The sequence below is a fragment of the Argopecten irradians genome, chromosome 13 (assembly GCF_041381155.1).
Source record: "Argopecten irradians isolate NY chromosome 13, Ai_NY, whole genome shotgun sequence".
Lineage (NCBI taxonomy): Eukaryota > Metazoa > Mollusca > Bivalvia > Pectinida > Pectinidae > Argopecten > Argopecten irradians.
This window is the reverse complement of record NC_091146.1, coordinates 34,531,408-34,545,528: the sequence shown is the minus strand read 5'-3', so window position 1 is coordinate 34,545,528 and position 14,121 is coordinate 34,531,408. Positions and strand designations below refer to the sequence as shown.

The 14,121-nt window shown below is 36.1% G+C and overlaps 1 protein-coding gene across 1 annotated transcript; it reads left to right on the top strand.

Annotated features, from left to right (window-relative positions):
- The first annotated feature begins 24 nt into the window (after positions 1 to 24).
- Positions 25 to 12,350, top strand: LOC138305460 (protein KTI12 homolog). The gene is made up of 9 exons (XM_069245694.1): positions 25 to 206; positions 4,619 to 4,670; positions 5,222 to 5,274; positions 6,442 to 6,497; positions 7,277 to 7,356; positions 8,541 to 8,700; positions 9,598 to 9,660; positions 11,732 to 11,800; positions 12,206 to 12,350. Exons 1-9 carry the CDS (start codon positions 56 to 58, stop codon positions 12,347 to 12,349), a joined length of 828 nt encoding a protein of 275 aa, XP_069101795.1. The 5' UTR covers positions 25 to 55; the 3' UTR covers position 12,350.
- The last annotated feature ends 1,771 nt before the right edge of the window (positions 12,351 to 14,121 follow it).

Sequence of the window (14,121 nt, the reverse complement as noted above, 5' to 3'; positions counted from 1 at the left end):
GCGTCAAGGTGATTGAGAATAGTATGTTTTTTAGATTCTACTTCCGTTCAGGAAAATGCCTTGCATTGTGATGTGTGGATTTCCTTGTAGTGGGAAAAGTTCGCGAACTCAGGAGATAAAACAGTATTTGGAAACACATTGCAGCTTATCTGTAACAGTAGTCAGCGATCACTCCATTGGTGTTGACAGGAACCTTGCGTATTCAGGTAAAATTGGAAATTCCGTATGATCAGTAACCAGTTTTGACGGATCGACAGACGTTGTCTTGTTGATGAATATGGTAAACCATCACTTGGCATTTGATGTGGATCATGGATTTGTCTATTCCGCTAAAACTGACCATAATCGCAGTCTCTAAATTCTGATTGATCGCCTGTTTATATCTATTTAAGCGGACTAGGATTGACCGTAGTTTACGTGTAACAGGAGAGGCAGGTCCGGTAGTAGCTAGTGTTGTAGTACTCCAACAATGTTAGAGGTATAGCACGACGAGACACTTTTGATCATTACGTCGTGTCTAACCTCTAACAATCGAGGTAGGATTCACACGGCGCAGAAATGGGCTCGATATAAATTCAAAATTTCAAGTTGTGTTTAAACTACTGGGTCGCGACCAGTTACCGTGATGTACCAATTACCGTGATTTCTGCGCACACTTTATCTCCCGCACAATTTTTAGGATTTTTTTGAACAGCTAAATCACGGTAGCCATTCAAGTGTTCATTCAACAAAAAAAATTCATTTGCAACCGATATTGACAACACATCTACGTTTTTCTTTTGAAATCAAAGTTTGCAACACTAAATCACAGCGGGGGATAGCTTGAAATCATGACTTACTTGCATTTTAATCCTGAAATTTCATGAAATCATCGTTTATTTTATTTGTCAGTCGTTTCCAAAATTCGTCTGCATCAAAGTAGGTCAGAGTATGCAAAATAACGGGTATATGGCAAATTACCGATCGGGCATGGATGGACAGGATCGTAAAACAGAAGGTAGTTTTTACCTGGTTAAGACGTCTTGTGTTTACTTTTTTTCCATACAAAATAAATTAATATGTATGCCTTCAATTTCTGTAAGTTTTAGGTCGTTTACACTTTTGTTTGTCTAATTTTACTCCTGCCCAGAGCTGAATCCTGTTTTTAGTGATTCCCCGGTCACCTATCGAACGCACCTTTAGACAGTCCTTTTTTCCGTGATTCTTTCGATCAGTCACTGGATCCCAAAATAACCATGCATTACGATTATATTATTCCTCTAATAGATATCAAATAGATGTTGGTCGCTTTAGTAAAACACAAACTAAGTTTTGGTGCAATAAGCATGTTTTTAAAAGCGCATTTCCTTTCCATTTTGAAATCACGGTAACTGGTCCTGTATGTCTCGTCAACTGTACCAATTAGCGGTGAAAATAAATGGCGTCTGGTCAAAAAACATATTATCAAAATTAAACAACGACTGTTGTTACTGAAGTATCTTGGACTTAAGATAATTCATGTCGATTTTCAACGCCTTCTGTGTGTTAGTTTTGACAAAACCCTTAAAAAACCTCGTGAAAATCACGGTAACTGGTCGCGACCCAGTAACCTTTCATATCCTGAAAGAATTATCCCAAATCATGTTAAATCCAAAATTCAAAACGTCACTATTGCACTTTTATACCGATTTTAGACATTTCTTTACCCCCACCACTATTTGTAAGTCTACCCTGTCGCCATTTTTACTCGGTTGTTACAAATTACGGAATGGTGACGGAAAGTAAACATATCATTATCTATAAAATATCTTGCGGTATTTCGACTAAAATGCATGAATTTATTTAAATATTTCCAGAATCAATCAAAACTGATAAAAAAAATACGTGTTTTCTGTGCATATAAACAACCTTGGTTACCACTATTGATATTATCTTTCCACTTGATACACCGTACTATAATTTGATAAACCGGAAGTGACGAAAATTTGAATAGGAATTAACCTAGATTATACAGCGATGCACATAATTGCTATGGGTCAGCTCTAAAATGTGTGATTATTCCGTGGATTAATGTTATGTCATACCTATTCTTATACCAGGATGTGTTCATGGATAACTACTGATTCACGCTATACATGTTTTTTGACATTCTGGTAAGTTTTTCACTTCGTAATTAAGCGTCAAAGCGGCCGTCAAAGTTCCGCTGTAATTCGGGGGCGTAAGTTGCGAAGACTCATATAGGGATCGGGCATTAGATCTCGGTATTGCACATCAGAAGTTTCTCAATATCGAGATCTAATATTATTGGATTAGTGTTGTAGCGGAAAAGATAACACCTTCTCACTGACTTTGATATCTTTTCCTCTAAAACAGTAGCTACTCCGGTAGCACCGCTAAATCTGGCTATATAGCTAGATTTGACTATATAGCCAAATCTGACTACACGTATAACGGACCTGAGAGGATAGAATCATAGGAGCTTGTCAATAATAAATATTACGAAAATACCCTATACACTATATATATATATATAAATTATTGACACAACGTCAAGATACCTGTGATAAAATGTAGCGGCCAGACCGAGATTCAAACCTGGGACCTCTGAACACTAGCTGCAATATTGTAGCTCTAAAGACTTTAAGACAGAAAATGGTGTCGTCTTTAGAGCTACAATTGGTGCCTATTACTGCTAATGGAGCAAAGTAATGATTATGCAAACCATTATAAAACGTTTCTTCGCATTTTATCGTACTTGTTTAACATCGCTTACCTACTAGGGAATATAACTGAACTACATCAAATATAAAATTCTCATCGAGGCATTATTTTTTTTACATAATACATATGAAGGTCTTTCTGAAGGGAATTTATACGGCAAGTCCACAAATTGTGAATTTGACGTCTTGGGAGCGGTACGGTAGATATTAAGAATGGTAGTTATGTTTGTTTTGGACAAAAATAATATGTAAATTCATGTATACGCATAAAAATAATTGGAAACCTACAAAAACGTATAGAAAACTGTGCCCGAGTGATTTTCGGAGGCAGTGCTCCACTACGACATATAGGGACCAATTCGTACCCGGCCGAAAGGTATAGTAGGCCGGGTACGTATATTCGTTCTATCTGAACACAAGCCGATTTCTCTACCTAGTCACTGATGAGTCCAATCTGCTACTATTTATCTCTCTCTCTCTCTCTCTCTATATATATATATATAGAAATAAAAAATTGAAACACATTGTTAGTTTAAATATATATATATATATATATGTTATGTTGAACCCATTTCCGTTTTTGGGGGCCGCGGTGGCCGAGTGGTTAAGATGTACCGACATATTACCACATGCCCTCCACCTCTGGATCGCCGAGTTTGAATCCCATGTGGGGCAGTACCCATGTACTGACTGCTGGTCGGTGGTTTTTCTCCGGGTACTCCGGCTTTCCTCCAACAACAAACCTGGCACGTCCTTAAATGACCCTGGCTGTTAATAGGACGTTAAACTAATCAAACCAAACCAAACCTGTTTTAACATAACGTTGGATAAGATGATAGACCCAGTCCAATCCCGCTACATTCCTCCCTTCTTTCTCAATGTCTTCGGCGTTCGCCCTCAGTGACATTATACAAGACCCATAACATAGCACCACCGTAGGTATTTTAGTCGGCACCAATGTTGTAACCTAGGAGAGGTGAAAATGTAGCAGCCAGACTGGGATTTGAACCTGGAACCTCCGAACACTAGCCAAATGCTCTACCGCTGAGCTACTTGCAGGTCACCAATCTATATTTGATACGTTTATACAGCAGTAGATCGGATGATTGACCACATTCCTCCCTCCTTGATAGGGATAGGGGCACTTATTGGTTGAATACAGTATTTACATAATAGATATTTCGTTTTTGGTCAGCTGATTATACTGTGAAGTTGAAGGACGTTGTTAGAATTAGTACAAGTATAGTAAATGAACATCATGCACCCAAAAGTATAATTATTATATAAAAATGGTTGTAATTAAACTAAAAATATTTCTGAGGTCAAGGATTAATAAGTGAGAAGGATTCGTCACTGTCTGTTTACACTACTGAACACCACGCAAGACGCCTATGAACCGTGAATAAAAACCATTTTTCTCAACAATGACAATGCTTGTCTTATCGAGTCAAACGAAACACCAATGTAAAGTTTATTAATTTTCACAACGTTTATTACTTGCTTTAAGGACGGAAGATTTAGAAGATATGTCTTAAATTGTCGTTAAAAAAATATGACAGCTCATGAAATGACGGCCTGCTTCAGAAAGTAAGACGGTAACCCTCGCACCCGCAAGCTACATCAAAGGCTGCACCGGCGGATATCAAAGGAAAATTAGTCTTCGCCCATTGTCACGGTCAGTGCACAAACACAAAAGCTCCTGCGTTGTACTTCCCCAAAGCCCATTGTTACTTATCCTTCTCATATACGTCCTTGCGGAGGTAAAGAAGGGATTGATCGATGAGAGATTTCTAGTGTTTTGTTTTGTTAAAAGTTCATGAAAAGGTACATATAGTTGAAACTAATTCGAAATTTTGCGATTCTTTTGTAGAAGCTTTTTCTTAAATGATTTGTTTTGTTTTCATTGGACAATTGATCAGACTCCAAGAAGGAAAAGGACGTACGGGGTACATTAAAATCTGCCATTCAGAGGTGAGTTTCTTGGGTTAGCATAAATTAAATGTCAACATACTATAAACTAACCATTTTTTGCATGCGTTTAACTTTCGCAAATTGGCACAAATTGTGAAACTTAGCTTTGACTAACACTCATAGTCATATGATATTGATAACGTCGTTATATGGTTGGGATTCAAAATTAAGCTAAATGTTGTGTCAATTTTACTATTTCTGATTGTAAGACTTTTTGTGATAGTTAGTAAAAAAAAAATACAAAAAAAAACATGTGAGCCATACAGGCCTTCTGGGCCTCTTGTTTTATATGTCAGAAGAGGACAGAAGAAAAAACTATCCCTTTATTTTGGCCTTGTATTGTAAAACCTTTCTTTATCTTATATTACTGTTTATTTAAGTGTATGTGAGCGAAGATGGAAGGAAACAAAGTTTTATTTTATTTTGGCCTTATCAAATAAGACTTCCTTTGATTTACTGTACTTTGGAGGGTCATTCTTGAAAAACTGTTATTTTATTTTGTTGGCCTTGATTTGTAAAGTCTTTCACTGTTTGACTACATTTTTTTTCAGATATGTAAACAAGGAGGATGTGGTTATCCTGGACTCGTTAAATTATATCAAAGGTAAAATTACTTACAATGTAACATAACAAAAATCAGAAAATGCCTTATTCATCTGTATAATAAGTCAATGCTGGCAAAGAAAGTCTTATGACAAGTTACAAATAAGTCCCTACTGGCAAATAAGCCCATTACATTAAAGGTAAAGATATTCCGCTGTGTGTAAACTAAATACTTTCATATAGCAAAGGTCAGATAACTCTGTAGGTGTCTGTAGTAACCTTATTTAGTGTCATAACAAAAATTAGTGAATGCCTTATTCTGCATAATAAGTCAATACTGACAAAGAAAGTCTTATGACAAGTTATTATTACTGGATTTTCTCAAAAATTGGTGATATGCTTAAATGTCTCAGGGCCTAGGCCAAGTTTGATCGGACGTTGATTGGACCCTATTTGGCGGAGTTATGGGCCTTTGAAAAAACGCTATTTTGTCTGTTTCCATTCAATAACTCTCGCAAATATTATCAGATTTTCTCAAAACATCGTAACATGGTTAAATGTCACAAGGCCTTTGCAAAGTCTGATCCAGACTTTTATTGGACCCTATTTGGTGGAGTTATGGGCCTTTGATTAACGAATAGCAAGGGATATTGATTTCACGAATTTGCTTGTTATGATAAGTTTTTAATTTTACATGTACAAATAAGAGATGAAAATGATTTTTAGCAGTACTGCCAAAAAGCTATTTACATCTAAAGTGTAGTGAAATTAGTACACACTCAGACCATGACTAAATTTTTACATAGGATTTCATTTCACATTTGAACAGTCTTATAAATTTGTAATTGTAAAGTGATTTCTGCAAATATATTTCCATCTAAACATACAGCAGTCACAAAAAACAATTTTTACAGTACATAATTTCAATGGTGTTACTAACGTTTATAAGGCATCTGAAGACATAGGAATGGTTCATCAAGGCTTATGGTTTTTAATTGATTAATGAAGAAAAAATAAAATGTCAAACACTGAAGATATTTTAGATTACATTGCCTATTACCATTACCATGAAGTATATGTTTTAAGAGTTGTCTTGAAATCCTAAGTTTGGATCTATCTAACCCCTTCAATCGACTGTACAACACAAATCATTTTGAGAGTTGATAACTACCCTTGTTTATGTTGCCAATAACACATTTTATTTTTCCTCTGTTTTTCTGTGTTATAGGATTTCGATATGAGTTATACTGTATCACAAAGGCGTGCCAGACCCCACAGTGTACGGTACGTGTGGTTCTTTAGTTTATATCGGTATTCTTCTCATACTTATATCTCCTCTACATGACCCTACATCCACCAATCACTCATCATCATCATCATTATCTCATCATCATCATCATCATCATCATCATCATCATCATCATCATCATCATCATCATCATCATCATCATCATCATCATCATCATCATTATATCATCATCATCTCATCATCATCATCATCATCATCATCATTATCTCACTCCCTTCATCAACTCATCTACCAATCATTCTCCCCATACCCTACCATCCACCCTACCAACTACCCTCCCCATACCCTACCAGCCACCCTACCAACCACCCTCCCCACACCCCTACCAACCGCCCTCTCCTCACCCTACAAACCACCCTCCCCACACACTACCAACCACCCTCTCCTGACCCTACAAACCACCCTCCCCACACACTACCAACCAACCCCCTCTCCTGACCCTACCAACCACCCCACCAACCCTACCAACCACCCCACCAACCCTACCAACCACCCTCTCCTGACCCTACCAACCACCCTCTCCTGACCCTACACCCAAACCACCCTCCCCACACACTACCAACCACCCTCTCCTGACCCTACCAACCACCCCACCAACCCTACCAACCACCCTCTCCACAACCTCCCTAGAGTTTTTGAGTTTATTATCCAGCAGAGTAAATGAGGAGATGTCTAGGTAAATGATACAGGTCTCATGGGCCTATTCATTGAACCTAAAGTTCCTATAAGGTACAATGTTGATATAATTTTACAGGTGTTCTGTGACAGCAGTAAAGACACTGTATCTGGCTGGAACCAGGAGAGAGAACCAGATCAACAATACACACAGGAAGTGTAAGTTTCCATAGCAATCTACTGTTAGTGTAGCCAGTTATATTTGTGGATAAGAAATCAGGATTTGTCATTCATCTACTGTTAGAAATATCAGTGCTCCAGTTATAATATGCGTACACAGGGATTAGATTCCCATCAAAAACCTGTCAATTACCCCTAAAAATTGTATCAATGTTTACAAATAACCCCTACAATATTTGTATTGCCCAGCCCAATTTGTACAAGTCTTGGAGCTTACTAAAATACCAGATACCAGGTATAAGACTGTTTGAGGGATAAACTGTTTGAGGAATAAAGGGTATTCAATGAATAGCTGTTTGAGCTATTTAGGGTTTTATTAGAGGAAATACAGTGGACCCTCGATAATCCGGACATCTTCGTTGCCAGCCTAGCTAAACCGTCCGGATTACAAATTTTCCGGACTGCTGAATTTCATGTTCTTGGTCAATTTTAAAATGTCATGTACGAGTTACTCCCCTTGATCTTGTAATCAATATCATAGGTTTTTATGCAACTTACATGTACTAAAATAAATACTTCATTTGTTCTGTTTTAAAGTTTTTTCCCATATCATTATGTTAATTATATGAAATTAACGTATTTCTTTTTTGAAAGACGAAACCAAAAGTCATCGTTGTTTGTATACGATGTTTGCCAGTATAGCTATGTACCTATACAGTACCACTCTTGATCCGATGTAACGGATTGTTTCAAACTACCTAACCAAGAACCTATATCTACGTCCTTGGCCTAACAAAACCCTGATAATAAATAGTTTTGAACATTGTTATGGACCAATGAAATTGTTATTTTATATGGAGTTCCAGATTTGGAATCCGAATATCCGGACTAGTGAGTATAAATGATGTTAAGGAAATCCGTTCCCTGACATTTTTGTCCAGATGGTGAGATTTCCGGACTATCGGCATCCACATTATTGCGGGTCCACTGTATATAGGGAAACGGACTGGACCATGCGACCAGTTTGACAAATTGGGGGTATTCGAGGAATGCTGGTTCGAGTTAGAGGGGTTATACTGTATTATGCACATTCCTTTTAAAGCTTAGATCCTAAAATATGTTTGTTTATTTTTTGCTCCTGGGGCTTATACCTACCAGCAAGTAGTCATAAAATTAACAGAGAAAAAAACTATGACTTAATTGTGAAAAAAAATATTTTGTAGACTTGATGCTTTAATTATGAGATTTGAACCACCAAACTCAAACCAAAGATGGGACAGTCCATTATTTACACTGCAGAGGGGAGACAGGTTGCCAGGGGACCAGATTGTTGATGCTCTGCTAAATAGGAAACCTCCTCCCCCAAATATGGCTACACAAAATGTAAGTGTGAACACAAAATCTAAGTTTGAACACAAAACGTAAGTTTGAACACAAACGTAAGTGTGAACACAAAATGTAAGTTTGAACACAAAATTTAAGTTTGAACACAAAATGTAAGTGTGAACACAAAATCTAAGTTTGAACACAAAACGTAAGTTTGAACACAAACGTAAGTTTGAACACAAACGTAAGTGTGAACACAAAATGTAAGTTTGAACACAAAATTTAAGTTTGAACAAAAAACGTAAGTGTGAACACAAAATGTAAGTTTGAACAAATAAATGTATAACAAATTGGGTTTTGAACATAGTATACGACATTGAACAGATAATGTAAATGTGAACACATAAGTAACATTATTAAACACAAAATAGGAATGTTAACACAAAATGTAAGTGTGAACACAAAATGTAAAGTGTGAACGCAAAAAAATAAATTGAACAAATTGTAAAAATTTTGATTGAAAGATCTCGAACGAGTGAGAAAATGGGACTTTTCCGATTTTAACTTACGTAGATACTTCCCTGAGGAATAATATTGTTATTGTACCCAAACACGATAACTTCAATAAATATCAACTGAGTTAATGATAATTAATCTTATCTGTAGCATATCGTTACAGTGAAATTAGCATGCAATATAACTTTAAGCTTTCTGTATGTTTTACAAATGTTTCATATGTCATAATTTGGTGACCGAGATAAGGTAGATGGGTAGTCTGTTGACAGAGTATAAGTTTCCTTTAAAATTATACCTCCACCGTACTTTAGGGTACAAATAGCTGAAATAAAATTACTTTGTAAGAATATAAATTTCTTTTTCCATTTCATTCAGTTTACAAATAGCTGAAATAAAATTACTTTGTAAGAATATAAATTTCTTTTTTAATTTCTTCAGCAACCACTGTCCTCTACAAATTTCCTGTATGAGCTTGACAAAATCACCCAGGACACTGTCAGTGTAAGTATACTGTAGGGGATGATTCTCACAATAGTTGCCAAACACATTTTATTCTTGTGATAATTACTAACAAAAAAACAGGTGAGCGATACAGGCCCTCTGGGCCTCTTGTTTCATAATCTGATAAAAAAAATTTTTAAAAAAAGACATCGGTGCTTATAAATGGGATTAATTTATGCACTTTGTGATACCCAGTAACTTTTGTGCGGTACTATCATCTCCAGTGATGATGGAACGTAGCCATTTGTAAACTTCCTGCTGAAATGAGGTTAGCACAGGATTTTATCTTATAACATCATTCTTTCACCTATGTATAGAAATAATTCTAGATTTCTAGAGTGACTACCCCTGCAGTGTAAATTCTATGGGTTTAGTCAGAGATATTCCGATACGTTTGTTTTCGCGGAAAATTTGAATATTAAAACGTATCGGAATACCTCTGACTAAACCCATTGAATTACAATCTAATCGCTCTTCACTAGGACATTGCTTTCGATGTCACAAGTCAGAAAGCGCCGGTAATTTTGGATTAAAATATTGCGTTCGACTATATAGACATCGTTTATATGCTTTTGCATGGTAAGTGTGTGATTATGGATTATCGGAGGACTGATGCGTGACTATGACTCTAGGAAAAAAGGTATACTATTGTGAAAAAATTAACTTTAATCGAGGTGGGGGTAAAAATTCCAATATGGCGACTGTCGTCCCTTTCTCTGTTTTATAGTAAATATCCTGATTTTTTAATAATTTTTCAAATCTCGTTTTTTTCGAAAAAAATCACATGACTGTCATATATACTCATCAGTACATCCTCCAAATACAAAAAATGTATGACAATATCCATTTTCATTGAGTTGGCCCCCTGTGGATAACGTTGGGGTTTTGCTCCATCCTCAGATTTTTTAGGTCATCTGAACTTTTTATTCAAACAACTTCTTCTCATTATCCGAAAGGCCCAGGGTACTGATATGGAGCCTGTTGCATGCTGGGATGAAGGGACCAAGTTTGTTCAAATCAATGACTTTGATCTTCATTCAAGATCACAGGGGTCAAAAAGGCTAAAATCTATAAATGACATCTGGTCAATAACTAAAAGGCCTAGACACCAAATATTTAGGCTGTAGCATGGTGGAATGAAGGGCTACTAAGTTTGTTCAAATGAATGACCTTGACCTTCATTCAAGGTCGCAGGGGTCAAAAAGACTAAAATCATTAAAGGTATAATATAACTTACTGTGTATTTCAGTTCTACTATTTATTGTATTAACAGTCAGATGACCGTTAAGGCCCATGTGGCCTTTTGTTTTCCATAGTGGTATGCAGAAATGGTATTGACAGAAAGCCAGATTTGGTTTGAAAACAAAGAAAAATTAATTATTGTGCATTAAATGTAATGTATTTGATGGAAAGGATTGATATACTTCTTCACTAGGATGGATTCGTATGATTGCGATTCAAGCAGTTCTTGCGGTCGGATCATAAAGAAGCTACATGATTTATAAACATTTCTAACACCAAATTGCCCTTGACTTGAGGTTCCGCGGTAGCCGAGTGGTTATGTCCCAACATATTACCTCTAGCTCTCCGCCTCTTGGTTCACGAGTTAGAATCCCATGTGGGGCAGTTGCCATGTACTGGCTGCTGATCGGTGGTTTTAATTTGGGTACTTAGGCTTTCCTCCACCTGTAAACCAGGCATATGCTTAGATGATGACTCTTGCTACATCTCATTGGACTAAATTTATGTTACTTAAATATTTACTTTAATATTTAAAAAAATCATTGGTTGTAAAAAAAAAGTTTTATCAATACATTTTTAACACAACGCAAATGAATTTCAAATCTTGTCACCACAGTTAATACATACTATTCTGTAATGGTTCACTAGTGAAAAAATCATAATAGATAATATCAGTTTTATAATGGTTATCATCTATTATGATTTTTAATATAATCAGTTTTATAATGGTTTATATATTTTGGTAATTCATCTGTTTCTGTTGCGTTGTGTTTGCAGTACTATCAGTACTTTGATTAACTTGCCTGTGTTATTACTGTTGAACATTTAGGTACTTATGGCTTCCCAGAAGACGAGCGTCCCAGGCGATGAAATAACAATACCCGGCACAAAGGAAAAGGTACCTATATCTATTTATAGAATTACTTACTCATCGTTATTCATTTTGTTATTTCGATACTAATTGATGTTTACAGCAACATTTTAAAATATGTTTAATTCTTCAGATATAAAATGAATGATAAAATATGATATAAAAAGATGCAAGTAAACAGTCAATAAGACAAGAATTTTAATTTTAAACGTTTCAAAAGTGAACTTAAAGAGAGTTGTTAACCAGTGACATTTATATCATAGCTTTGATAAATTACAAATTTTGGAATTAACAAATGTTTTCAAAAGCTTTTCAAAAAATATCATTATCCAAAACAAATTATTATGTAAGAAGTTAGAATACTTTCCTTCTGTTATAGTTGTAAAACTTTACAGTACTTTCAGTAATTTGATATTTTTTGTCTTTCGTCAGATCACACTTCTACGACCTTTGACCCTGGGAGAGTTACAGCGCCACCGTCGGCAGTTTATTGTATATACAAAGATGCATCCTGTTAGTGATACAGCTATGTTATGTAACATGTTTGTACAATACCTCAATAAAGGGCTGAGGTGATTCCATTTTGTTTATTTGTCTGTTTACCTGTTCTGTATTTGCATATTACAGAGTTATCTGCCCTTGCCGGTAGGTATTGATTGTGATGTCATGTGCTTTGCGATAACGTCATACTTTTCGGAGAAAACAGCGTGAATTGTCCTTACAAAATAATAACTAACAATCGATACCTACCCGCAAGGGAGCTAACTCTGTAATATACAAAGACGAAACAGGGTTGTGCCAAGGATAATAAGAAATAAGGATTCGTCACTATCTCATAATGCGAGATACCTATGAACCAATAGTGAAAACCATTTTGAACTGTGCTCACAAAATAATAACGTAACAATCGATACCTACCCGCAAGGGAGCTAACTCTGTAATATACAAACATGAAATAGGGTTGTACATGTACCAAGGATAATAAGGAATAAGGATTCGTCACTATCTCATCATGCGAGATACCTATGAACCAATACTGAAAACCATTTTTCTCAACAAATACTTGTCTTACCAAGTCAAATGAAACAACAATGTAAACCTTAATTTCATAACCTTTAATCCTTGCTAGATTTAGAAGAAATGTTGTTCATAAAACATTATGTAATGATTGCCTGCTTCAGAAAGTAAGACGTAAGCCTGCCACTGGCAAGCTATATCAAAGGTTGCGCCGGCGGATATCAAAGGGAGAACAGTTGTCCCGAACGTCACGGTCGGTTGTCGCCAAACGTCACGGTCGGTTGTCGCCAAATGTCATGGTCAGTTGTCGTCCAACGTCATAGTCAGTTGTCGTCTAAGTCACGGTCAGTGCACAAACCGAAAAATGCTCACGATGTATTCGTCCACAACCCTGAGTGACTTATCCTTGTCATCTTGGTCCTTGGTTGTACAGAAGACATAATTACAGAGTTATCTGCCCTTGTGGTCGGTATTGATTGTGATGTCATGTGTATACAAGAACATATCATATTTTTCAAAGAAGCGAGGTGAGTTTTCTTTTTTGATCACTAAATAGTTACATCACTATCGCTGTCTATCCTCAAGGACAGATAACTCTGTATGCGCCAATACGCACTGACATCATATAGCTGTTTATACTTCTTCATATCTTTTAAAGTGATGCTAAAAGCAAAATATTTTGTTGAATAAAACTCATGCAAATTATCAGTTGGGAAGAACAGAAAATTACAATGTAAATATAATATTGATGTAATTAATCCAATATATTTTCAAAGCAATTTGATTTCACGGTCAACAGGTAAAACAGATATTCAATAAAATAATTATTCTTGTTGTTAAATGTTTTTACTGCGATTTATAGTTTTTGCAAATACTACTTTCAACAACAAAATTCCCAAAATCAAATCAGACACTAAAATAATTTTTTTATGTTAAACTCAAACCAAGCTACCCCGGAAACCAAGAAAAATGTACAGATTGTTCCTGTAATGTACGCAAGTTTAACTAGTGGTAGATTGCACTTTACTTTATTTTCATATTTATTTTGTAGTCTTGTACCCCAATGCCAAATATGAGAGTGAAAATATCTCTCTATATATATATAATGATGGGGTCCACTCTCACCCCTTCAGGAACACATCCACTCTTACCCCCTTCAGGAACACATTCACTCTTACCCCCTTCAGGAACACATCCACACTCACTCCTTCAGGGACACATCTACCCCAATACCTTTCAGGAACACATCCACACTCACTCCTTCAGGAACACATCTACCCCAATACCCGTCAGGAACACATCCATCGTCACCCCCTTCAGGAACACATCCT